Genomic DNA, 27,899 nt, shown 5'->3' with positions numbered 1-27,899 from the left:
CTCTTGAGCTCTGTCAGAGTGACCATTGGGTTCTTGGTCACCTCCCTGACCAAGGCCCTTTTCCCCCCGATTGCTCAGTTTGTCCAGGCAGCCAGCTCTAGGAAGAGTCTTGCTGGTTTCCAAACGTTTTCCATTTAAGAATATTGGAGGCCACTGTGTTCTTGGGGACCTTCAATGCTGCAGAAATGTTTTTGTACACTTCCTCAGATCTGTGCCTCGACACAATCCTGTCTCTGAGCTCTACGTGCAATTCCTTCAACCTCATGGCTTGGTTTTTGCTCTGACATTCACTGTCAACTGTGGGACCTTAGACAGGTGTGTGCCTTTCCAAATCGTGTCCAATCAATTTAATTTAACACAGGTGGACTCCAAGTTGTAGAAATATCTCAAGGATGATCAATGGGAACAGGATGCACCTGAGCTCAATTTCGAGACTCATAGCAAGGGGTCTGAGTACTTATGTAAATAAGGTATTTCTGGTTTTTATACATTTTTTTGCTTTGTCATTATGGGGTATTGCGGCTACCATGGCTATGCCCCCATAGCATGGCAATTCCTCCATCCACAGGGCACGAGTGGTCACTGAATGGTTTGATGAGGATGACAACGATGTAAACCATATGCGATGGCCGATTGAACACATGGGAGATTCTGGAGCAGCGCCTGACACAACATTTTTGCCATCCCTCACAAAAGCTCGGCTTCACCAATTTGCTGCATATTCTTGGGTAACACACTGACAATACAAGTTGATGTGCATCATTACATTTGACTGTTGTATTTACTGAGGTCACACCAGCACTATCTATGACCTGAGGATGAGGACCAACAAGCCATACATCATCAGATACATTCCACTATGTACTGTATATAACTAGTGATCATATGATACAAATACAACCGTTGGTTTTAGAACCATACAATCAAATGAATAGCCCTTTCAGGACAACACAGCATAACAACATATGACCATTTTAGAAATATCAACTGAGGAAGCACTCTCCCTCTGTATGTTATTGCAGGTCTAAAACCATGCATTGTTGATTGAGACATGGTAGTCACAGTCACTTCCTCAGCATAAAACTACAGATCCTCCATCCATTCAGTCCATAATGAGGTGATGCTCTACTGGTCCATCAGATTTATCTTTCCACATTGACAAGTGAGATTGGAGGGGATTCACCGCCCTCTTAGTGAGTCCATTGACTCCAGTTTGTTAGTCATTGAGTCCAGTGAGTGTCAGTGGAGTCCTGTGAGACCTGTTTGTCTAAGGACTCACCTCTGAGCTGATGACAACACCTCCCTGCCAAGAAATGTTACCATGAAATGTCAGGAGCGGCTATCTGAACAGAGGAGAATGTCACATGCTGTCCTTGTCCTGTTGTGTTGAGCTGGAGGCCACGCAGGAAACGGGGGGGGGGGGGGGGTGTAACATTCTGCTTTATAATGGCATCTCATTGTAATTGGCTGTCTGCCTTCCTGGCCAATGGTAGTCATTGGTCTTGATGGAAGCCTCATCAGACTGTATTATAAGGGAGCGGTTGTCCATGTTCCTTTCCCAGTCACTGTCAGTGGGACAGGTGTGGTCTTCACTGCCAAGGAAAACAAAGAGAGGGTACATACAACACCTTCATGATTATAAAATGGAATCTGTCCCAGTTTCCGATCATTATTTATATTCTCTGCAGTATAAAGACTAACCACAGTTATGTGTTGCAAGGTACCTGTGATGTGCGTCCATGGCAATAGAGGTGTCCTCATAGATTTTCAGCATGGTTTCTGTGCGGTCATCATGAAGCTCTTTGGGCTCCTGAAATCTGGATTGACCAGTATTTTACTTAATTATATATTTGACATTGAATTTCTGTATTTTGTATCGATGGAGTTGTAGTTGGTAAGGGAACCGTATATCATTATTACCTGGGTTCTAGGCGCTCTTTAACCTTGGCGATAGACAGGATGTATGGTCCAATCTGTCGGGCGATGGTGGTCAGGTACAAGTTCTCCTGCTTCAGCTGCTGCAGGTCGTGGAGCTGTGCTAGAATGTGGTCGAACACAAATGCCATGTCAAAGTACAGAACAAAGCACATGCATCACATCCAAAGATGGGATTAGATCATGATGCATGTTACCAAGTCCACATGTACATACATACAACAGATTGATGTTTAGTTTATGGGTAAACCTTACCTTCATAGATCTCCTGCTCATTAGTGACCCTCTGAAAGGTCTCCTCCCAAATCTAAAGGGAAATAATGTTTACTTCCTTTAATAAGGCCAAATCATTCACAAGGCCAAGTCATTCATGTGCACAAAACATAGGATATATTAAAGGATTGATAAGCTGCTTGATCTCCTAAACATATTGCTACTGTTAGATATGGGGCCTGTGGACGTACCTCTTCAAACAGAGCCCTCATGGTCTCCACAGAGGAGTACTGGGTGGAGATCTGTCCGTCGATGTGCAGGGAGCGGTCCAGGATCTCCCCCATGGTGTCTGTGTTGATAAGGGAGTGGTGTTTGGTCAGGTCCCTGTGTAGCTCCTGTACCTGGTCCTTCATGTTCTGGATCTCAGTCTGGAGGGTCTGTGTCAAACACACACACATATGAATGTACGCACGCACGCACCAACACTATCACAGACACCCTATCACAAGTGAAGTGGCCAAGTCACTCTACCCATAGTTGTTGTCATTGTGATCATGTCACTCACCCTGTAACTGTTCTCATAGTTGCGGCAGTGCTCAGTGAAGGGTGTGTCGCCCCCCTCTGCCAGGAGGACCTTGGTGCAGATGTAGCGGTGGGAGGTGGACTTTCTCCCCGCGGCCGAGCCCAGGGGCATGTCACTGAGGGACGGGGAGCGGCACGACATGGAGAGGGGGGAATGGCGCCTGAGGGAGGGGAGAGAAAACCACAGGGCATCATTCATTGGGAAGCTTCGTCCTAAGTAACAGTTATTTAAGGCTCTAATTATATACTTACATAAAGAATGGATCAGAGAGTAGCTTTTACAGCCTATCTATCCCATTTTATATAAATATACTGTTATGTTCCATATTATATTCAGGTCTTCTCACTGCTAATGCTCCAGAGAGAGCGATTCATAGTTGAAGCCTGCACCTCAAAACCATATATCAACACAGGCTATTCAGATAATGGCATTCTGAAGGCCATGTTTACAACTAACAATGTAAAACATTTGCTTGTCGAGTTCCAGGTTAGAAAATGACTTTGCTATAACATTTTGAACAATAGAACCATTGCTTCATATACTGTTTTTGCAACAAATGGAAATGATAAATATTGAAGACTGTACTTGAGTAGCTTTTGAGACCTGGCTGAACATGAAACATAAAATTCTCCCCGTCTCCAGTGAACTTTAAGACTGAGACAACCAGGACAGACAGACAGCGGGCCCTGACCTGTCTTTCCCTCACTCCTTACCACCACGACTACCACTGGAGTAATAGATAGCTATTCATGTAATACTGTAGACCACTTTAACAGACCTTCCTAACACTCAATACTACAATTTTAACCAAATGTTTGCCATAGTTTACAATTGTACACCATGAATGAGGGAGGGCTATGTATGTTACCAATGAAACTCGGAATAAACTCTGGAATATATAACAGGTGGAAATATCATTAGCCAGTTGGTAAAGACAGATATTCTATAATTACGGAAAACTTTATCGGCACACAGCTGGAGAAGACATGCAGCTTACCTGGGCTCTGGAATGCTTTCAGTCCTGATTTCTTGCCTGGCACATGCCCTGATACAGCAGTAGAACTATCCCGAGAGTGAGTCTCTGATTGTTTGCTGTGAGTGTCTCTTTCTCACCCTGCCATACGCATTTAGTCCTCTGAGCATCCACTTGCTGCCCCCACCACTGATACCAATTTAAGACATTGGCAAAAGCAGTGACATCAGTGGCATGGAACAAATTGGCCCCGCCACTCCTGTGTGCCTAGCTACCAGATGAATCCTGGAGAGTTCTGTGAAATTCTGATAAAAATAGTGCCAGCCTGCTCAGTGCCGTCCCCACCCACTCCGTATCCTACATGGAGGGGCACTGGTTGGGAGGGAGGACTGTCAGTATGTTGGGGGTTTGGGAAAAGGGGGAGTTACAGACCTGTGAACAGTTGGGAGTGATTGATGTGGAAAATTGGTCAGGGAGCATGCGTCCCTTGTGTCCACATGGACAGGGAGAGAGTCTGCATCTGAATGATTTTATGAGAACAAATGGCTCCATTTTGAAAACAAATGAATCTCTATGTCTGTGTCAAATACCTACAACTATAGCTTACACCAACTAGGAATCAAGGCTCTGGAAGGCGACATTTTGATTCTGTTAAAACTCTGGTAACAGCTAAACTCAGTGCAAGCCCAGTCCTTGAATTTGGGTCCAGTCGTCCACACTGTATCTTATACTTTTAGTCATTTTTATTTTTTTTATTTTTTATACTTCAGCCAAATACATTCACACCCCAGTATGTGTGTGTATTGAGAGACATACTGTCGTGTGTTAAGGTTTGCTTGGGATCCAGACTGTGTTGTGATATCCAGACAGACACAGAGCCTTGCTGGAAAAAGCTGTTTCCTGGAACCCTGGCTTTGCGCTGGTCACTCTGGCCCAGCCCACTGTTATCACCCGTATTTCTGGCACGGAAAGGACGGGACTAGCGCCCGCTATAACAGGAAGACCGCCACCAAAAAGGTGAGTTACGTAGCCTAAGCATGTCTGTGGCCAGAGCTTACAGGCAGACAGGATAACTGACATAGTGGGGCTCATAATGGCGTCTCCTTCCCTCTCTCTGTGGTTATCACTATCTGCCAGTTGTGCTTCCAAGAATTGTTTATATTATATCTCATCTTTTAATCTAAGGAGATTTTCATATCATCTCATATTTTATATGTGCAAACATTTGGGTCCAGAGATTTGGTCTCATTAAAAAGCCCCACTTGTACACTGAAAGACAGAGATTAGCGAAGAATATTTTGCACAAGAGTTAAAGGACAAGCAGACTCACAGGGCTGCAATACTAGTTGCTCCGGTAATGGAGGCTGGGCGGCGCTGTCCCAGCAGCAGTAGGGGCTCCAGACAGCGAACAAACTCAACCCTGTAGTCTGTGTTAATCTGAGGGGAGAGAGAGATCATCTGAGTCAGAGCTTGGCTAGCACCTTTCTTTGAAGGAAGAGACAACACATTTACTGTGTGTATAGTATTAAATGCAAATTCACCCTTACAAAAAAAGATTTCAGTCAGTGTGCAGTATAACTGCAGTATGTTGCAAATACTGCGTCCAAAATAACTAAAAGAAATGTACTGCAGTAATTTTGCAGTACATTTTGCAGTGCATTTTTCAAACATATGACTATTTTACAGCATTTTAAAGACAAGACTCTCCTTTATCTAACCACACTGTCCGATTTCAAAAAGGCTTTACAACGAAAGCAAAACATTAGATTATGTCAGGAGAGTACCCAGCCAGAAATAATCAGACACCCATTTTTCAAGCTAGCATATAATGTCACAAAAAACAAAACCACAGCTAAATGCAGCACTAACCTTTGATGATCTTCATCAGATGACACTCCTAGGACATTATCTTATACAATACATGCATGTTTTGTTCAATCAAGTTCATATTTATATCAAAAACCAGCTTTTTACATTAGCATGTGACGTTCAGAACTAGCATTCCCACCGAACACTTCCGGTGAATTTACAAAATTACTCACGATAAACGTTCACAAAAAACATAACAATTATTTTAAGAATTATAGATACAGAACTCCTTTATGCAATCGCGGTGTCCGATTTTAAAATAGATTTTCGGTGAAAGCACATTTTGCAATATTCTGAGTAGATAGCTCGCCATCACGGGCTAGCTATTTTGACACCCACCAAGTTTGGTACTCACCAAACTCAGATTTACTATAAGAAAAATTGGATTACCTTTGCTGTTCTTCGTCAGAATGCACTCCCAGGACTTCTACTTCAACAACCAATGTTGGTTTGGTTCCAAATAATCCATAGTTATATCCAAATAGCGGCGTTTTGTTCGTGCGTTCAAGACACTATCCGAAGGGTGACGCGCGGACGCGTATCGTGACAAAATAATTCAAAATATTCCATTACCGTACTTCGAAGCATGTCAAACGCTGTTTAAAATCAATTTTTATGCGATTGTTCTCGTAAAATAGCGATAATATTCCGACCGGGAGTCGTTGTTTTCGTTCAAAGACTGATAATCTAAAATGGACTCTTCACGCGCACCCGTCTCATTGTTCTCAGATCGACCACTTACCAAATGCGCTACTGTTTTTCAGCCATGGGCTGCAAAGTCATCATTCAACGTTCTGGCGCCTTCTGAGAGCCTATGGGAGCCTTAGAAAATGTCACGTTACAGCAGAGATCCTTTGTTTTGGATAGAGATGACAAAGAAGGCCAAGAAATGGTCAGACACGGTACTTCCTGTACAGAATCTTCTCAGGTTTTGGCCTGCCATTTGAGTTCTGTTATACTAACAGACACCATTCAAACAGCTTTAGAAACTTTGGAGTGTTTTCTATCCAAAGCTACTAATTATATGCATATTCTAGTTTCTGGGCAGGAGTAATAACCAGATTAAATCGGGTACGTTTTTTTATCCGGCCGTGAAAATACTGCCCCCTATCCATAACAAGTTAAACTGCAGTACACTGCAGTTATTCTGCAATTACTGCGTCCAAAATACCACAATCAACTGCAGTTACTGCACTTTTATTGCAGTTTCAAAACGGTAATATTTTTTTGTAAGGGCAGTGTGGATTGAAGTCACATTGTTTTGTAAGAACAGAGTAGACAAGCCACACTCACTTTACTGCTTTGCACTGGTCGCAGTTGATGAGGGAGCTTCAAAATCCTCCTCAGCCTTTCCATTAGTTGCTGTGGAGGAGAGAGCCACCATGTTTGATGCAAACCTCTGGTTAATTTACCCATTCTATCTTTGATTCTCTTCAGAATATAAAGTGCCAGTACTCACATATCCCATGTCCAGAAACTCAAATTTGTTGGCTGAGCTGAGAAAGGCTGAGCAGGTGACCAGGTGAACCTTGGAGAGGGCATCAGAGAGGTTCAGAGGTCAACCACACTGGAGGGCTCGTGAATAATAAACTGTTCAGGTAATAATGAACAATCTATACCACTGTCAAATGTATTTATGGGTATCAACTAGGTAACAACTAGTTATTGGCCTACACTGTTAATTACAGGCCTGGGGATATAGAGATATGATGATCTAACCTGCAGGGTTGGCAGGAGGACAGCAAGGTGTGAGAGCTGCTCCTTTAGCGCCTTCTCCTTTTCTTCATGTTGGCTACAAACACACACACATTTCCACTACACATCTATCCCCTTGATGCAGAGGGTTAAGCAATACAGAAACCCATACTTCATGTTTCCAGGTCCTTATCTATGTTCTGCTCTCCGTAACAAACACATACACACCGACAGACACTGAGACGGAAACACACAGCTTGCCATAAATAGCCTTTAACTCCCTTCTGGGAATCCAGACAGTCACTGGGCCGCTTCTAGGCAGCGAGCCGAGAAAGATGGAGGACACGGGGCACAAAAATCTCAATGAAGATCTCTACACAATGCAACCTGATACACTCTCTCCCATACAGACTTCAGAGGCAGTAATGTTGCAGTCCAGTGGCCCTCAGGATCTAGCTTCCTGCTCCACTAGTTGTAATGGACTGCTACCAGAGAGTAAATATCAATACCAGAGGTTATCTACACATTTTCATTGATTAAATGTAACCATGAACTGCAGCTGTGGACGTGGAACGATGAGTAGTTGTGTTAAAGCAGTCCTCACTCTGTTTGCCTAGTCATTATTGTTTGAATTGTTTACTGTGAAGTCTATCTCATGGGGCCAAATAGAAACAAGCCTACAACCAGGGTGTGAACGAAATAATCGCTGCAATACATTCGTATTGGTAAAAAATATTTTCTAACTATGTACAACTTGACAATGTAAAGCACATTGAGACCTAGGGGAAATTGCTAAATTCAATCCATGCCTATCAGATTTCCTATCCATAGTTTTTCTGGCATCAAAGCAACAGTTTCATAGCAAAGTAATGTAGTACCTTTGAGCCGCTCGCAACAGAATTTTCTTCCTCTCAGCCAGTCTTTCCTGTCAGTTGAGAGCAGAGAAAAAGTTAACCACAAGGAAAATGGATATGGAAACGTCTGCTAGTAGTCGGTCTAATGTGAAAAAGACTGTTGGCCTTGTTTGCCACCCTCCATTTTTGAAAATAACTGTCTGGGGATTTAACTTCTGATTCATTTCCTCTAAAATGTAGTTTTGTGGTACACATTGTCTTGTAATTGTACCAGTATGGGATTGGTCCATTCATGGAGTTTTTGTTGAGAGCTGAAGACCCTTGCAAACTTTTAACAAAAAGAGCAAGAGAGTCACCCAGTGGTGAGGCACCATCATAGCATCTTCAAAGTTATATATTCCATTTAAAGGGCATATCACATATTCAAATATGGAATCATATTTATTGTTTCACTATTGTTGCACTTAGATAGTTAAACTTCACAATGTTTATTTAATACATTCAAATCTCAATAACAACATAATATTTTTTTTTTCAGGTGACCTGAAAAGAGTCCTGTAGTGATGTCTTACCTGCATACTGGTGAAGATGTTACAGATTGCATTCTCCTCTTCCTCCATATTGGAGCCCACCTCCCCTATCATGGCCCTCAGCATGATAATAGCCTCACGGGCCGATGTCTGCAGCTCCTTCACTGCCTACAGAGAAAGCAAGGCTCACACATTGTCATGGTATATATTCTCACTCACCTGTAACTAAACCACACACATGATCATATGCTTTATCTCAAACTCAAGACCCACCCGGTATCTTTTCAAAATCGACAACATAAGCATCCTATATTATGTCAAGTAAAATACAGCATGGAAACAGAGTTGCCGAGGGAGATTCATACTAGGCCATGGAGTCGTGAGTGCGTTAGGGGAGAGTGGGGTATGTTGAGCCACCCTTGTTTATATGTGACCATACACAAAAAAGAAATATCCCTTTTTCAGGACCCTGTCTTTCAAAGATAATTCGTAAAAATCCAAATAACTTCACAGATCTTCATTGTAAAGGGTTTAAACACTTTCCAATGCTTGTTCAATGAACCATAAACAATTCATGAACATGCACCTGTGGAACGGTCGTTAAGACACTAACAGTTTACAGACGGTGGGCAATTAAGGTCACAGTTATGAAAACTTAGGTCACTAAAGAAGCCTTTCTACTGACTCAGAAAAACACCAAAAGAAAGATGCCCAGGGTCCCTGCTCATCTGCATGAACGTGCCTTAGGCATGCTGCAAGGAGGCATGGGGACTGCAGATGTGGCCATGGCAATAAATTGCAATGTTCGTACTGTGAGGCGCCTAAGACAGTGCTACAGGGAGACAGGACGGACAGCTGATCGCACTCGCAGTGGCAGACCACGTGTAACAACACCTGCACAAGATCGGTACATCCGAACATCACACCTACGGGACAGGTACAGGATGGCAACAACAACTGCCCGAGTTACACCATCAGTGCTCAGACTATCCGCAATAGGCTGAGAGAGGCTGGACTGAGGCTTGTAGGCCTGTTGTAAGGCAGGTCCTCACCAGACATCACCGGCAACAACGTCGCTTATGGGCACAAACCCACCATCGCTGGACCACACAGGACTGGCAAAAAGTGCTCTTCACTGACGAGTCGCGGTTTTGTCTCACCAGGGTTGATGGTCAGATTCGCGTTTGAGCGTTACACCGAGGCCTGTACTCTGGAGCGGGATCGATTTGGAGGTGGAGGGTCCATCATGGTCTGGGGTGGTGTGTCACAGTATCATCGGACTGAGCTTGTTGTCATTGCAGGCAATCTCAACACTGTGCGTTACAGGGAAGACATCCTCCTCCCTCATGTGGTACCCTTCCTGCAGGCTCATCCTGACATGACCCTCCAGCATGACAATGCCACCAGCCATACTGCTCGTTCTGTGCGTGATTTCCTGCAAGACAGGAATGTCAGTGTTCTGACATGGCCAGCGAAGAGCCCGGATCTCAATCCCATTGAGCACGTCTGGGACCTGTTGGATCGGAGGGTGAGGGCTAGGGCCATTCCCCCCAGAAATGTCCGGGAACTTGCAGGTGCCTTGGTGGAAGAGTGGGGCAACATCTCACAGCAAGAACTGGCAAATCTGGTGCAGTCCATGAGGAGATGCACTGTAGTACTTAATGCAGCTGGTGGCCACACCAGACACTGACTGTTACTTTTGATTTTGACCCCCCCCCTTTGTTCAGGGACACATTATTCAATTTCTGTTAGTCACATGTCTGTGGAACTTGTTCAGTTTATGTCTCAGTTGTTGAATCTTGTTATGTTCATACAAATATTTACACGTTAAGTTTGCTGAAAATAAATGCAGTTGACACTGACAGGACGTTTCTTTTTTTGCTGAGTTTAGATTTTTTTTTGCCTTGGCATAAGTTGAGCCTATGGCAATTTGAGCTAATTGAAGTGTTTTCTTCCCAGGCGTAATGCAAGGCATTTTCACTGGCATATGACGTAACAAGGCCTATTGATGAGTGTAAAAAAGGACAAAGGGTTTGTTAGGTGTTAATTAAGCCTGTGTTAAAATATGCTTAAAATTATTCAATGACAAATAGCTGTTGTGATTGTGTTGAATTGTGTTTGAATGGGTTTAAAATGTAGTGGTAATATTTCATTCAATACAGCAATTTGTAGGGGGCTTATTGCCGCGTTCATGCGCTAGATGGAACTATGAAACAGAAATTTCTGACTTGCTAACTGGTTGTAGTTATACCTGTGCCGATACATGTGCCACGTTCAACCAGTTAGCAAGTTGGAAATTTCGGACTTTCCTAGTTCCTACTAGTTTGTGAACGCAGCATAATTTACCCTGTCCCGCAGCTCAACTTACCTCATACCCGGAGTAAATTGTGTCAAGAGACCACTTTTTTTTGGACAAGCTATGTTTTAAAAACTGTAATGTTTACATTAATTCTGATTATTTCCAGGCATACAGCACATCCTGACATGTATGCAGATACACTATATATACACACACAAATTAGTGGAATTGGCTACTTTAGCCACACCCGTTGCTGACAGGTGTAAAAAAATTCAAAAAAAAAAAATTAATATCGAGCACACAGCCATGCAATCTCCATAGTCAAACATTGGCAGTAGAATGACTTTACTGAAGAGCTCAGTGACTTTCAACTTTCCAGTGATCTTGCCGATCAAGGACGGGTCTGAGGAGCTATTTGGCATCGCAGCTAGCGAACCTGCTAGCTAGCTGGACATTAAGCTAGCGAGGTGTTCTTGAACTCAGCCTGCGACGCGGTTAGCCATTGTGGCTGGGACTGCGAATTATCCCGAGTTTCTGGCTGTCTAGATCCCTGCTGTTTGTTGTTTTCAATTTTCCCCGTGACCTGCCCTGTCTGGAACTGCGAGGGTTCGATTCCCACGGGGGGGCCAGCACAGAAAAAAAAAAATGTATGAAATGTATGCATTCACTACTGTAATTCGCTCTGGATAAGAGCGTCTGCTAAATGACTAAAATGTAAAAAATGTAAAAAAAAATGTAACAGCCTAACATACGTTGCTAGCTACCATGACAAAGACCAAAGCCGGCGGGAGTACCGTTGAGGACAGTGCCAGTGGTGTCTCCATCACACGGGAAGGATCTTTTAAACAAACAAGAGACCTATAAGCAGTTGTTAAAACAAGAATATAGTTAAGGGTTTTGTCCAAATACTCATGGATTCTACTAATAAAAGAATGGATGACCAGACCAGAGAGATCCAGGACCTGAAGAACAGTTTGCAGTTCTCCCAGGGTCAGCTCGACGAGTTAAAACAGAAGAACGGCAAGATGACAGCAATCTGTAAGTCATTGAGAGAGGACATCAGTTCTGTGTGTGAATCCATGATAACAATGACAGATAATTAGACTATCTCGGGGGACAATCAAGGCGAAACAACATGGTTGTGGAGGGAATTGCAGAATCTCCACATGAGACATGGATGAAGTCTGAGGACAAAGTGAGGGAAATGATCTCTGAGAAATTGAAAATTGACCACAGGAAGATTGAGGTGGAGCGCGCCCACAGGATTGGAAAACCCACCACCAGACTCATTGTCCACCCTCTCTCCCAGAAGCCTGGAAGGGATGAGAGAGCCAAGCCTATGGGTTCGTAGCCTTAACCCCGCAGTACACACACACACACACCAATTGATTAATGGACTGCTGAATGTATTTTTTTCTCTTGTTTTGTCTGCTCTTTTCAATATTATGTCTATTTCTGATAAGCTACCCAGGAAAGGTGTCACAGCTGTCTTCAGGAATGGACCAAGGCGCAGCGGGAATGTGGATACTCATAGTTTAATTCAAAAAAGAGTAAAGCATCCACAGTGAAAAACAATAAGACAGCAACAGTTTTACAGGCTATACAAACGCAGTGCAAAAACAACTCCCACAATCCCAAAGAAAAACACACCCTTCTATATAGGACTCCCAATCAAAGGCAACTCAACACACCTGCCTTCAATTGGGAGTCCAATCCCCAACACAAACCCGTAACATACAAAAAAACCTGCCACATCCTGACCAAAACTGATACAATACCTCCCTCTGCTGGTCAGGACGTGACAGTACCCCCCCCCTCAAGGTGCAGACCCTGGAATGCACCTAAAAAAAAGAACACAAAAAAATCCCCAATACCCCAACAAAACCAATAAACAATAACCCCTAAACAATAAGGGAGGGAAGGGAGGGTGGCTGCCGTCACCGACGGCACTGTGCTACACCCTCCCTCCCCAACCCACCTATCCTGGAGGTGGCTCAGGTGCAGGACGTGGACCTCGCTCCACCTTCGGCGTCGCCCACTTCGGTGGCGCCGATAGCTGCGCCGGGCAGACGGGCCACTCGGGCTGACCCTGGCAGACGGACCACTCTGGCTGGGCCGGAAGACAGGCGGGCGGCTCCGGCGACCCCTGACTGGCGGGCGGCTCCGGCGACCCCTGACTGGCGGGCGGCTCCGGCGACCCCTGACTGGCGGGCGGCTCCGGCGACTCCTGACTGGCGAGGCTGGGCTGACGCACTAGACGCCTGATGCGTGGGGCTGGTACGGGATGTGCCAGCCTGGAGACACGCACCTCCTGCGTATAGCGGGAAACACCGGACCGTCGAGGCGCACTGGCGGTCTTGAGCGCAGGGTTGGCATCACCCCTTCCGGCTCGATGCTCACCTCACCCTGGCATATGCGGGGCGCTGGTACAGGGCGGACTGGCCTGTGCGTCCGTATAGGCGAGATGGTGCATACCTCAGCGTAACATGGCGCCCTCCACCTCATACACGCCTCCCTGTAATCACGGGTAGCTGGCTTACGGCTCTTCCTTGGCCTGGCCAAACTACCCGTGTGCCCCCCCAAAACATTTCTTGGGGGTGCCTCTCCGGCTTCCTCGCCAGCCGTGTTCCAGCATAACGTTCGCGTTGGTTCCTCTGTCCAGCTGCCTCCACTCTCCTGAGTGCCTCCACCTGTTCCCATGGGAGGCGATCCCTTCCGGCCAGGATCTCTTCCCAAGTGTAGACTCACTTGCCATCCAGGATGTCCTCCCATGTCCATTCATCCACCCTGTTCTCCTGTGGCTTCCTCCTCTTCCGCTGCTTGGTCCTTTTGTGGTGGGTAGTTCTGTCACAGCTGTCTTCAGGAATGGACCAAGGCGCAGCGGGAATGTGGATACTCATAGTTTAATTAAAAAAAAGAGTAAAGCATCCACAGTGAAAAACAATAAGCAAGACAGCAACAGTTTTACAGGCTATACAAACGCAGTGCAAAAACAACTACCCACAATCCCAAAGAAAAACACACCCTTCTATATAGGACTCCCAATCAAAGGCAACTCAACACACCTGCCTTCAATTGGGAGTCCAATCCCCAACACAAACCCTTAACATACAAAAAACCTGCCACATCCTGACCAAAACTGATACAATACCTCCCTCTGCTGGTCAGGACGTGACAAAAGGGCTGAAAATAGGCCATATTAATATATGTAGCCTTAGAAATAAGGTTCATGAAATCAATAACTTGCTAAAATAATATAACATTCATATATTAGCCATTTCTGAGACACACTTAGATAATTCATTTGATGATACATCAGTTGAAATACAAGGATATAACATTTATAGAAGAGACAGAAATGCTTATGTGGGAGGTGTTGCTGTATATATTCAGAGCCATATCCCTGTAATCCTTAGAGAAGATCTTATGTCAAGTGTTATTGAAGTGTTGTGGTTGCAGGTTCACTTGGCACATCTAAAGCCTTTTCTTTTGGGGTGTTGTTGTAGGCCACCAAGTGCTAACAGTCAGTATCTAAATAATATCTGTGAAACACTTGATAGTGTATGTGATGTAAACAGAAAGGTCTACTTTCTTGGGGACCTGATTATTGACTGGTTTTCATCAAGCTGTCCACTCAAGAGGAAGCTTCTTACTGTAACCAGTGCCTGTAATCTGGTTCAGGTTATTAACCAACCTACCAGGGTGTTTACAAACACTACAGGAACAAGATTATCCACACCGTATCGATCACATTTTTACTAATGCTGTAGAACTTTGTTCTAAAGCTATATCCGTACCCACTGGATGCAGTGATCACAATATAGTGGCTATATCCAGGAAAACCAAAGTTCCAACAGCTGGGCATAAAATGGTGTATAAGAGATCATACAAAAGATTTTGCTGTGACTCTTATGTTGATGATGTTAAAAATATTTGTTGGTCTGATGTGATTAATGAGGAGCATCCAGACGCTGCACTTGATGAAATTGCTTCTTCCAATTATTGATAAACATGCACCTGTTAAGAAACTGACTGTTATAACTGTTAAGGCTCCATGGATTGATGAGGAATTGAAAAACTGTTTGGTTGAAAGAGATGGGGCAAAAGGAGTGGCTAATTGTCACGTCCTGACCAGTAATAAGATGATTTGCTATTGTAGTTTGGTCAGGACGTGGCAGAGGGTATTTTGTTTATGTGTGTCGGGGTGATGGTTTATGTAGTGGGGTGTTTGATTCATTATTTCCGGGGTTTTTGGTCACTGCTATATGTTAGTCTATTTCTATGTTCTTTCTAGTTAGTCTGTTTCTATGTGTAGTTAATTGGGGTGTGGACTCTCAATTGAAGGCAGGGGTTGTCTAGTTGCCTTTGATTGAGAGTCCTATATATTAGGGTGTGGTTGTGTTTGATTTGTGGGAGGTTGTTTCTTGTTTAGCTGTCTATGCCTGACAAGACTGTCTTTCGTCCATCATCATCATCATCATCATCATCATCATCATCATCATCATCATCGTTGTTATTTTTGTATACGTGTTTGTTTGGTTTTCCTTCTTTCGCCTATTAAAAGAAAATGAGTATACAACCTGCTGCGTTTTGGTCCTTTCCAGACGACAACCGTTACACTAATAAGTCTGGCTGGGCATCTGACTGGCCTACTTACTGCAAATTTAGAAATTATGTGACTAAACTCAACAAAAAGAAGAATAAACTTTATTATGAAGATAAGATCAATGATATAAAGAATGATGGAAAAAAACTTGAGTAAATTAAATTATGGACAGAAAGACATTCAAATCCATCTTTCATCAAATCAGATGGCTTATTCATCACAAAACCATTTGATGTTGCCAATTATTTTAATGATTATTTCATTGGCAAAGTGGGCAAACGTAGGCAGGAAATGCCCACGACAAACAGTGAGCAATTATATTCATGCATAAAAAAAACTAATAATGAAAGAAAAGCAGTGCAAGTATGAATTTTGTAAAGTTAGTGTGGAAGAGGTGGAAAAATTATTGTTAACAGATCAATAATGACAAACCTCCTGGCATTGACAATTTAGATGGAAAGCTCCTGAGGATGGTAGCTGACTCTATAGCCACTCCTATCTGTCATATCTTTATTCTGAGCCTAGAGGAAAGTCTTTGTCCTTAGGCCTGTAGGGAATCCAAAGTAATTCCGCTACCCAACAGTGGTAAAGCGGCCTTTACTGGTTCTAACAGCAGACCTATAAGCTTGCTGCCGGCTCTTAGCAAACTGTTGGAAGAAATTGTGTTTGATCAAATACAATGCTATTTTTCTGTAAACAAATTAACAACAGACTTTCAGCATGCTTATAGAGATGGGCACTCAACATATACTACACTGACACAAATGACTGATGATTGGTTAAAGGAATTGATAATAAGAAGATTATGGGAGCTGTACTGTTAGATTTCAGTGCAGCCTTTGATATCATTGACCATAACCTGTTGTTGAAAAAACTTAAGTGCTATGGCTTTCAACCGCTGCCATATTGCGGATTCAGCGCTATCTATCTAATATAACTCAAAGGGTTTTCTTTAATGGAAGCTTCTCTAATGTCAAACATGTAAAGTGTGGTGTACTGCGGGGCAGCTCTCTAGGCCCTCTACTCTTTTCTATTTTTACCAATGACCTGCCACTGGCATTAAACAAAGCATGTTTGTCCATGTATGCTGATGATTCAACCATATATGCATCAGCAACCACAACTAATGAAGTCACTGAAACCCTTAACAAAGAGTTGCAGACTGTTTTGGAATGGGTGGACAGTAATAAACTGGTCCTGAATATCTCTTAAACTAAGAGCATTGTATTTGGTACAAATCATTCCTTAAGTGCTAGACCTCAGCTGAATCTGGTAATGAATGGTGTGGCTGTTGACCAAGTTGAGGAGACTAAATTACTTGGCGTTACCTTACATTGTAAACTGTCACGGTCAAAACATATAGACTCAATGGTTGCAAAGATGGTAATAAAGAGATGCTCTGCTTTTTTGATATCACACTCCAAAAAGCAAGTTCTGCAGGCTCTAGTTTAGTCTAATCTTGATTATTGTCCAGTCGTGTGGTTCAGTGCGGCAGGAAAGACCTAGTTAAGCTGCAGCTGGCCCAGAACAGAGCGGCACATTTAGCTCTTAATTGTAATCAGAGGGCTGATATAAATACTATGCATGCCAGTCTCTCTTGGCTAAGAGTTGAGGAGAGACTGACTGCATCACTTCTTCTTTTTATAAGAAACATTAATGTGTTGAAAATCCCAAATTGTTTGCATAGTCAACTTACACACAGCTCTGACACACACACTTACCCCAACAGACATGGTACCAGGGGTCTTTTCATAGTCCCCAAATCCAGAACAAATTCAAGAAAACGTACAGTATTATATAGAGCCCTTATTGCATGGAACTTCCTTCCATCTCATATTGCTCAAATAAACAGCAAACTTGGTTTCAAGAAACAGATAAAGCAACACCTCGCAGCACAACGCCTCTCCCCTATTTGACCTAGATAGTTTGTGTGTATGCATTGATATGTAGGCTACGTGTGCCTTTTTAAAAATGTATGTAGTTCTGTCCTTGAGCTGTTGTTATCTAATGATGTTCTGTATTATGTCATTCTGTATTATGTTTCATGTTTTGTGTGGACCCCAGGAAGAGTAGTTGCTGCTTTTGCAACAGCTAATGGGGATCCTAATAAAATACCAACGTGGCACCGTCATAGGATGCCGCCTTTCCAACAAGTCAGTTCGTCAGATTTCTGCCCTGCTAGAGTTACCCCTGTCAACTGTAAGTGCTGTTTTTGTGAAGTCGAAATGTCTAAGAGCAACAACGTCTAAAATGCAAAGTGGTAAGCCACACTAGCTCACAGAATGGGACCGCCGAAAAATCATCTGTCCTCGGTTTCAACACTCACTACCAAGTTTCAATCTGTCTCTGAAGCAACGTCAGCAGAAGAACTGTTCGTCGGGAGCTTCATGAAATGGGTTTCCATGGCCGAGCAGCCGCACACAAGAGTAAGACCATTATGCACAATGCCACGCGTCAGCTGGAGTGTTGTGACGCTCGCCGCCATTGGACTCTGGAGCAGTGGAAACTCATTCTCTGGAGTGATGAATCACACTTCACCATCTGGCAGTCCGACGGACGAATCTGGGTTTGGCAGATGCCAGGAGAAACGCTACCTGCCCTAATGTATAGTGCCAACTGTAAAGTTTGGTGGAGGAAGAATAATGGTCTGGGACTGTTTTCATGGTTTGGGCTAGGCGCCTGAGTTCCAGTGAAGGGAAATCTTAACACTACAGCATACAATGGCATTCTAGACTATTCACTGCTTCCAACTTTGTGGCAAAAGTTTGGGGAAGGCCCTTTCCTGTTTCAGCATGACAATGCCCCTGTGCACAAAGCGAGGTCCATACAGAAATGGTTTGTCGAGGTTGATGTGGAAGAACTTGACTGGCCTGCACTGAGCCCTGACCTCAAACCCATCAAACACCTTTGGGATGAATGGAAGGTAGACTGCGAGCCAGGCCTAATCGCCCAACATCAGTGTCCAACATCCGTGCCCGACCTCACTAATGCTCTTGTGGCTGAATGGAAGCAAGTCCCCGCAGCAATGTTCCAACATTTAGTGGAAAGCCTTCCCAGAAGAGTGGAGGCTGTTATAGCAGCAAAGGGGGGGACCAACTCCATATTACTGGCCATGATTTTGGAATGAGATGTTCGACGAGCAGGTGTCCACATACATTTGGTCATGTAGTGTATCTTTGTTAGATGATGCTGAATGTAAAAAATGGCTCAATCTCTCCCCTACAGAGGAAAACTGCGATTTTCAGAGGTGGTGACTGTGAAATATCAATGTAATCCCAGCTAGCGCACATTGGTCCTTGGAAGTTGTGGGAATGTATCTTTTTGGTTTCACATTGGTTCTGGGAACAAAGCAATATGATTCCTGACATACTGTAGTAGTTACAATTTTGCATGTTCTAGGAACGTTTATTTTTAGGTTGCAGGGAGGTTGTGAGAACATTTTACTCTGGTTCCTTGAAGGTTTTCATGAGAGGTTTTATTAACACTGAGAAAGGAAATTATAGGTTATTTAGAGGTTTTTGAATAACTTTCTTAAAACTTTCATTGAATGTTTCAATAAGACATTCAATAACATTGCTAACTTACTTTCAGTTAACTTGTTTGAACATATGGAATATAATTTCCTTAGGCAACAATCATGCAAACACATTTTATTTTGACATGGGATCAAAGAGCTTCGAACATATAATCTTCTATTCTCTATCCATGGAATTAGTCCACTGTGCCACCAGGATGGAGCTAGCATACTGTATTTTTTTACACATACAAAGCTGTTCATTTCAGTCTATCCAAATAGAACCCATTTCGAAGGAAACAAGCACTCATTAAGATCAGGTGTGGTCAATTAGTGACTGCAGCCAACACACATGACCACACTTAAGATTGTTTCTATGGAACATTTTCTTCACGTTCTCAGAATGGAATGTATGTTTTTAAAGAGTAACTCTCACCCCCAATTTCAGCCATTGCCCAATACCTTTAAATAAAATTAAAAATGCATTCTGGTGAGAAGTTGTGGGTGGGGGAAATTGCTTATAAATATTCATTTTGGGGGTGGGTAAATCTAGTTGTACCTGATCCCAACACTTTATCACTAAAGCACAGTTATGTGCATTGCATACAAATACGGCTCTGGACAGTTAGCTCACAGTGGCATAACGCCGAGTTCCTGACATCTATTGCCACTTGCGGTGTAAATTTGAATACCCCACCCCCCCTAATAAAATGTAAATGTGGGCTAACATTTATTGCGGTATTGTGTTGGGAAGAGAAGTGCAAACATCACCTTGCAAATGAAGGATTAGGGGCTCAATTCAATCCAATCCTCATTGCAGTATTTACAAAGGAACTATTTTTCCAGTGGTCAACGTAACTCACAGACTGGTCTTGGGAACTGCATAAAAACCTACAACTACTACAGTACCAGGGCGACCCCTCTCACAGGTATGCTTTCACTTTTCAGAATTAGAAGTGTGTAGGCACGGGATGAAAATTGTATATTACATTTAAAAAAATTTAAAAGACAACTGCTCCATGTGGGATTAGAACTCATAACGACTAAATATGAGCCAACTGTTTTAGCAGACTGCGCCACCAATCAGACATTATGGTAGTGAAAATATAAAAATAATTGACAAGAATAGCATTGTCATCTATTTCTTGTTTTGATCGATGTAGCTACGAATATAAACGTATAATTCTGATAGCCTACATGTTTTGTTTTTCTTTGTAAAAGCACATAGATGTGTATGAAAAGATAAGCAAAAACTGTCAAAAACGTAAATGTGTCTTACTGCCTTTTGAATTTTGTGTAACGTCAGTAGTCAAGTTAAGAAAGCATCATGCAAAATATATCGGCAAACTCCACTGAGAGTACCAATACCATTGCCAAATAAGGCGCGCTGTCACCTGCTTTTATAGTAAGCCTTGAGGTGGTACCACCCAGAACATCTAGAACGGAGTGGATTTCATACAGAACCCCTCCCTTGAGATAACGTAAAGGTAGGTACTTTCTCAAGGTGCCTCTACATCACGATTTCAATGGTAAAGTTGAACCACTATAGGGGCAAAAACAGCTAGATTTACTACTAATTTACTACTAATAGACAAAATAAATATATACAAACTGTCAAAATGAAGACCAGAATTTACGTGTTTCACGATAACTAATCCTAAAACATCTGGGTTTCGATGTAAAATTTTTTAAAAAATATCATGAAAGTTACTCTTTAAATAACATTCTTAGAACGTTCTCTGAATGTTACTAAAGTTTTCTTGACGTTTTTCTTGAACTTTTCTTAACGTTTTCAGAACAATTTGAGAACATTAGCTTGAATAGAACCATGAGGAAACCTGTAGGAAACATTATGCTGAAGTACTGAACTATTTGAGAACATTCCCAATGTCAAACCAGTTTGAGAACATTCCAAGAGCATTACCAAAATTGAAAGACCAAGTTTGAACTTTTAGGAAACGTTCTGTTAAAGTAATCAAATTCTAAGAAAATAATGTTTTTTTGTCAAATTCCTTAAATGTGCTGAGAATGTTCCAAAACCAAGCAACTACCCTGCACCATTCCCAGAAAGTTGTGGAAGGTTGTATGCAAAATAACCATAGGACAACCACGCTCTCACCAAGCTCTTAGAAACATGTTGTTCTCAGAATGTACACAGGCATTGAGCATGTTGCTCTACAAAGGAGAGTAGGTAACATCGAGATCCTAGTACTACGGAGGGATGCCTACTGGATATCCTGTTTAAAAACATTGACCTCTAGTGGTCTCAATATTGACTTTGATTTCAGCAGTGGTGGGAACAGTACCCAGTTGTGATACTTGAGTAAAAGTATAGATACCTTAATAGAAAGTTACTCAAGTAAAAGTTAGTCTGCCAGTAAAATACTACTTGAGTAAAAGTCTAAAAGTATTTGAATTTAAATATACTTAAGTATAAAAAATAAATGGAATTGCTAAAATAAACGTCAAAAGTAAAAGTATAAATAATTTCAAATTCCTTATATTAAGCAAAGCAGGTGACATTTTCTTGTTTTTAAATTGTACAGATAGCCAGGGGCACACTCCAACACTCAGACATAATTTACAAATTATGCATTTGTGTTTAGTGAGTCCGCCAGATCAGAGGCAGTAGGGATGCCCACGTGTTCTCTTGATAAGTGCGTGAATTGGACAATTTTCCTGTCCTGCTAAGCGTTCAAAATTTAACAAGTACTTTTGCATGTGAGGGAAAATGTATAGAAGAAAAAGTATATTATTTTCTTTAGGAATGTAGTGAAGTAAAAGTAAAAGTTGTCAAAAAAATAAATAGAAAAGCAAAGTACAGATAACCCAACAAACTACTTAAGTAGTACTTTGAAGTATTTTTACTTAGGTACTTTACACCACTGGATCACAGGCCCTTCTAATGAACAATTATATTTTCTATGAACAAGTCTTATAAATGAATATATTATTTCTACAGCTTATCCACGTACATCCAATATGTTCCCCTGTTGATGCTTATTATGCATTATGGTTTAACCAAAATATTACATGTAACAAAAATTGAATGAAATTGGAAACAATATATATATGTGAAATTCAATGAAACAATCATGTATGCTGATGATAATCTTATGCTAATGATAACAATAGCCTAATATATTCAATAAGCTGTAAACTATTGTCTTAACAATTTCACAAAAATAATTCTAATTAACCTGATAATTATGACACACCCCTCACTATTGTAATTGGTTGCACTAATTGCACTGTTTTGTCTACATAACCTGGTTCAAGCATTCATGATATTACCTTGAAGAAGGCACAGTGATGCCGAGACGTTGGTGGTTTACCCAATAAATACCTGGAGTTTAAACATAGAGTGTGCAACTCTCGTTGTTTTTCTAGCTGGGATAACACACAATGTATCTAGGGAACAAAAGTCACAATTCACCTACCAGCACTGCCTGGTCTAGTATCTCACAGCCTTGCATGTATGCTGTCTCAATATCGATGCAGTGTATCCGGCTCTCTCTGTGGAATTTAGCAGAAACATCAATTAGCTTTACTCACAGCGTTCCTGTCTGAATCTGTGGCGTCGCTGTAGTACGAGCTTCACTCACACTTGCATGTCTCTGAAACACTTGATGCAGAGCATCGACTTCTTCTCTGTGGAGAACATGATGTAGGGCTCATCGTGGAGAGCTGTGGAGACAAACATTATGTTAGACCATCACTATCACTGTTTCCTCACAATAAGATAATCATCCCATGAACATGTTGACAATTGTGTCAATAGGTTAGGTAACACTTAAAAACACATTCACTTGATGAAGGTTATTCTACATGTGTGACGAATGATGTTATTATTACACATTCTCTTGTTCCACTATATAACTGTTTTGTAATTACACATTTGAAAGTCACCTGTGAATTACCATGTTAATAACTCAAACCAAAATCTGATCTTGGTACATGTAACTACAAGGTTCCACTACCATTGAATACACATGTAATACCTGGGTTGATAGATAGGCTAGGACCTGGTAACAACAATTGTAACAAGGCACATTAACTACTGGCCATTTTCAATTAGTTTATTTCTATGTTATGACCTGGCACAAAGGCTATACTGAATCAAGTGTAATGTAAGAACATTGTAGTTACATAGAATATACTTGTAGTTATCATGTACCTACCCAGGAGCAAGCAACTGAATGTAAAGTGTAGCCCAGTAGGGTATAATCTTTATAGTTACTATGCAGTTACAATGTAATAACCTTTGCAGACAATAGGCTAACCAAGATAAATTAGGAGACAGGAGAACATTAGGATTAACCCTTTTACTTACATTGTACTTACAATGTAACAATCTTTAACAACCAACTCTTTAATTACAACATTGTTACAAGGGATATACATGTACATGTATTTACAATGCAGGAGCAAGCAACTTAATGTAAAGTGTAATTACACAGTTCTTTCTCAGATTGTTACATTGTACAATGTAACTAAAAGGGTTAAACCTAATGTTATCTTGTCTCTTAATTTCTCCTGGTTAGCCTAGTAAAATCTATGTTGTTAACAGTTTTTACTGTGTTCGTTACGTAGTATTAGGGGAAACTTAATGTAAAGTGTCACCATAGGTTATTAGATAACAATGTAATTATAGCTAGAAGCCGCTGAGTACTTGTTGTAGTGTGAACATAATACAGGTGGTACTCACAGCACATCCGGTGGCACACTTTGGTGCGTTTGGCCAGGAACACAATCTCATGGTGGGAGAACATCTTGGCCTTGTGTGTGGAATCCCTGCAAGCTCCACACAGGGGCTGGCTACACGTGTTACAGTAGTACATTGGCCCTGTGTCCTATAACACACACACAATATGATCCATGATAATAAATGCTCTCTATTAAGATCTATAGCATGGTTTGTTAGAGTTATTTCTGTTGTGAGGTACCTGTTTGTTGCTCTGCTGGTCACAGTTGGCACACTGGACTGTCTCTTCACAGTCATCAGTAGAATTATCAACCAGGAACTTCAGCAGACGGTCCTCTGGTGGGAGTGCATTCATTCCTTTTACAACTGATGGGTATCTGTGACACAGATGGATCCAGCAACAAAAGCACAGTAAAAATGTTTTATGCAGTGCTTCATTCAAATTTTTGTTTCTCGCTACACTGATCATAAAAAAGTAGTGAGTTGCATTCCCAAGGCTCTCCAGCAGATGGTGCAACATATCTAATCACAGAAGCTTTGCTAACATATTCTGAATTCAGTACGTGGCAGTACTTTTTTACTACAGGTAAGACAAATGGCATGTCATAAACATGTCAAACAATAATTAATTTTAGAGTTTAAGTATGCAACCTCTAACATTGACCTGGTTCTAGCAGTATTACAGGGGTGACCAGGGATGTTCTCTTGATAGGTGTGAATTAGATCATTTTCCTGTCCAGCTAAGCATTCAAAATGTAATGAGTACTTTTGGGTGTGAGGGAAAATGTACGGAGTAAAAAGTACATCATTTTCTTTAAGAATGTAGTGAAGTAAAAGTTGTCCAACATATTAATAGTAAAGTACAGATGCCCCCAAAAAGTCATTTTACTTAAGTACTTTACACCACTGCCATCCACTCACTCAAGAACCATGTAATCACGGGAATTTGCTACACTGCTATTAGTAGCACACAATAGACCCTGTTGCTATGCAAACTAGATAAACATTGGCGAGGAGGAAAGAGAATCCTACTGCCTCTGATCTGGCGGACTCACTAAACACATGCTTCATTTGTAAATGATGTCAGAGAGTTGGAGCGTGCCCCTGGCTATCCGTAAATAAAAATAGGAAAAGTGGCCATTTGGTTTGCTTAATATAAGGAATTTGAAATGATTTATACTTGTACTTTTACTTTTGATACGTAAGTATATTTTAGCAATTACATTTACTTTTGATACTTAGGTATATTTAAAACCAAATACTTCTAGACTTTTACTCAAGTAGCATTTTACTGGGTGACTATCACTTTTACTTGAGTAATTTACTATTAAGGTATCTTTACTTTTACTCAAGTATGACAATTATGTACTTTTCCCACCACTGATGGTTGGTAGTACTGATGAAAATAGCAACAAACAGCACTTCCGTATTGCCCATGCACAGGCCACAGGGCCAGGGGGACCTGCAGGGAGAGAGTGTGCCCACTGGGTTATCTCCCCTCGGAACACACTTCACTCTAGTAGCCTACTACACAATGGTCCACTCCATAGATCCATCTGCTCACTCCTGCAAGCTCTTCAATACCTGGAATGAGGAGAACTCTGATATAAATGATGCCTGGTCGAGAGCCACAGGGAGCCATCAGCCATCAGGAGCCACAGGGAGCCATCACCTCAGGTTCTGGGGGGACAATGCAACTGCAGAACAAAGCAGCAACCATAGCAGTTGTGGGCTCGGGCAGGCAGGGCAACAAAGCCCCTCTGGACCACTAGAGATCTACAGGGACAGATTTTGCTGTAGGCTTTGATACTATCAGAACCCGCAAAAGCAATAATCTTACAGCGAGTTGTAAGATTATTTTACAGTCTGATGACCTGTGGTCATCCCCTTTCTCCCCTACAAAGAAAATCCAACTTAACCCAGGATGTTTCAAAATTACCCAATGTCAGAGGAACGATTTGGACAGAAATTATTTCAGCAATGTACTGTTTGTTTGGCATCACGTTGGGGAGTTGATCAGGGGACCTCGGGATGTATTCAGGTAATGGACTGAAATGACTGATCATGTCAGCTGCATACTGTCCCACTGGGCACAGATGACAATTCAACATCTACTCCACATTGTTTCAATGTAATTTCAAACAACATTGATTCAACCAGTGTGTGCACATTGGGGAATCTGTACGATGCAGTGTATCAGTTTGGCTGTAACATCATCCCCAATGTGTTGCTCATCACTACTTGATCCAGTGATCTAAATGGGGTTGCCACCACTTCTTTGTGTATCTGCTTGTGTTTTCGGGTTTGAAGATAATCAAAGACAAGTGATAAGGTCATATGCTGAAAACTCTCTTTAGTGATAGAAAAGGCCCAATCTAAGATTAGTTTTATTTCCAGTATAATCTTTTTCCTGGAGAAGTTTTGTTCCACATAGCCGTTTGCTCTTTGATCAGTGAGAGCTAATCCAGAGGGCCTTTAGGTAATACTGTTGGCCATGACTCATTCTCCAGTAAGGGATAAAATGGATAGGGCACTGTGAGGTCACATTTAATTGCCCTGAGCTCCCGGCTCCATTGCCAAGATGCCTGTGTAGTGTGACTGCATGGTGGCCTTAACATGGTGCTAACTCAGAGCCAGGGCTGACCCTGCAGCTGTCCCAGCCGCTCAAACCATCCTGCCCTGGTCGGGCTGGACCAGGTCACTCTGAGCCATAGTCCTTAGCAGACTGCTTGACTTTCATCCACTAAGGCTGGTATTGATTGTAAGGATAGGCGAGTCCCTGTCCATTCATGTGTAGATCAGAGTTGGCTGTGCAGTATGCATGCTCTAAGCGCCCTGTAGAACTGGAGAGAGTTACACAGATTCTTAACGGGATTCCTCCTATTTCATTGCCAAGACTGAGATGCAATGCCTTATGCTCAAACCCAATGTTTAAACAAGTAACTGTAGGTCACCACAAAGATACAAATGTGGTTGGGGGCATTTAGGTAGTCTTGGACTAACAATAGTGTCAAATTAAATGCACAGCTTGTGTATTCAGAAAGCATCTTTCAGTAAGTTAAGTTCAGTCCCTTACCCGCAGAGGGGGCAGTTGAGACGGCTTTCATTGGCTCTGCCTTGTAGGCAGCGCGCACAGAAGATGTGGTAACAGTCTAAGAGGCATGGGTGCTGGTACTGCTCATGGCACAGGTGACAAAACAGGGGATGGACATTGGCACAGTCCACTCCACACAGATTATCCAAAGGAGAGAGGACACCCCCTGCCATCTACAGAGAGAGTATAGTGACAGTGAATCCCTTTATTTATTTATTTTTTTACTAAACTGACATTTAAAATCAGCTACGATGTAAGTAGGACATCATGTTTGACTTCACATATAGAGTTTGAGATCAAATAGATAATTTTTCAAATGGAATAATGTGATGCAGGACTAGCCTGGGTACCAGCCACTTTCTGCTAACATTCCACTCCTTGTACCCCGTGTCAATGCCAATGACTCGGAGTACAAGGAGTGGAACTGGAATATTAGCATTAACACACTGGTACCCAGGCTAATGCAGTACATAATACTCCCATAACTTTAGTCTAATTTAGTTGGAACAGTTAGGTTAGAGATAACTTCCCTCTTTCACTTACCTTGCCAGCCATGGTAGAAGTCCTCAGTGCTGTGATGAAAAAACACACATGATGTCACATGAAAGTTCTATTGTTTTGTCATATTAGTACTTCTATTGTAGCCTACTGCTCTATATGTCCAACCAAACACAAGGCACCCCCAACAGAAGAGCTCACTGTAAAAGTGTAGTGGATGGAGTCTGTTCCTACATATGGACAGCACGGAGCGCTACTGTCTTACCTTTCAGTGGTACTATCAACTACCCCCAGCAGGAATGACAGCAATGCAGAAACTCTTCTGGAGTGGCCTGGTTGAGCCCTGACGCCAGGCAGCTGACTGCTCCCCTAGCCAGCAGCCATTCTGCTCACAGAGTGGGGGACTGGGGATGGGCCAACGGTGCAACCATACTGTCACAGATGACAAAAGGGAAATCAGACATTGTTGCCATGTCAGCAGGGGAAAAATCCCCCCAATATAGAATATTATCCCCATAGTTAACCAGGAAT

General features: G+C 42.2%; 1 protein-coding gene across 3 annotated transcripts; it reads right to left on the bottom strand.

Moving 5' to 3' along the window:
- Nucleotides 1–497: 497 nt before the first annotated feature.
- Nucleotides 498–27,876, bottom strand: LOC106582974 (RING finger protein 207). 3 transcript variants are annotated; one of them, XM_014166624.2, is made up of 19 exons: nucleotides 27,634–27,876; nucleotides 27,414–27,442; nucleotides 26,853–27,043; nucleotides 24,018–24,153; nucleotides 23,780–23,924; nucleotides 22,677–22,758; nucleotides 22,512–22,587; nucleotides 8,695–8,820; nucleotides 8,147–8,193; nucleotides 7,293–7,365; nucleotides 7,033–7,101; nucleotides 6,867–6,935; nucleotides 5,035–5,141; nucleotides 2,714–2,891; nucleotides 2,400–2,585; nucleotides 2,191–2,242; nucleotides 1,921–2,038; nucleotides 1,725–1,817; nucleotides 498–1,628 (listed from the first exon to the last, which is right to left on the bottom strand). In XM_014166624.2, exons 2-19 carry the CDS (start codon nucleotides 27,423–27,425, stop codon nucleotides 1,442–1,444), a joined length of 1,947 nt encoding a protein of 648 aa, XP_014022099.1. In that variant the 5' UTR covers nucleotides 27,426–27,442; nucleotides 27,634–27,876; the 3' UTR covers nucleotides 498–1,441. The 3 variants fall into 3 exon arrangements, with proteins under 3 accessions (XP_014022099.1, XP_045561349.1, XP_014022100.1); XM_045705393.1 differs by lacking the exon at nucleotides 27,634–27,876 and having other exon boundaries at nucleotides 27,414–27,609; XM_014166625.2 differs by lacking the exon at nucleotides 27,634–27,876 and having other exon boundaries at nucleotides 500–1,592; nucleotides 27,414–27,609.
- Between the last annotated feature and the right edge of the window lie 23 nt (nucleotides 27,877–27,899).

Source organism: Salmo salar, chromosome ssa22, assembly GCF_905237065.1.
Source record: "Salmo salar chromosome ssa22, Ssal_v3.1, whole genome shotgun sequence".
NCBI classification, from domain to species: domain Eukaryota; kingdom Metazoa; phylum Chordata; class Actinopteri; order Salmoniformes; family Salmonidae; genus Salmo; species Salmo salar.
This window is presented reverse-complemented; position numbering and strand designations above follow the sequence as displayed.

Excerpts from the sequence above, each read along its gene's own strand:
- LOC106582974 (XM_014166624.2), bottom strand. Across the intron at positions 24,154-26,852 it reads CTCAACTGCCCCCTCTGCGG|ATACCCATCAGTTGTAAAAG; the intron begins GTAAGGGACTGA and ends TCTGTGTCACAG. Across the intron at positions 5,142-6,866 it reads GACCAGTGCAAAGCAGTAAA|ATTAACACAGACTACAGGGT; the intron begins GTGAGTGTGGCT and ends CTCTCCCCTCAG.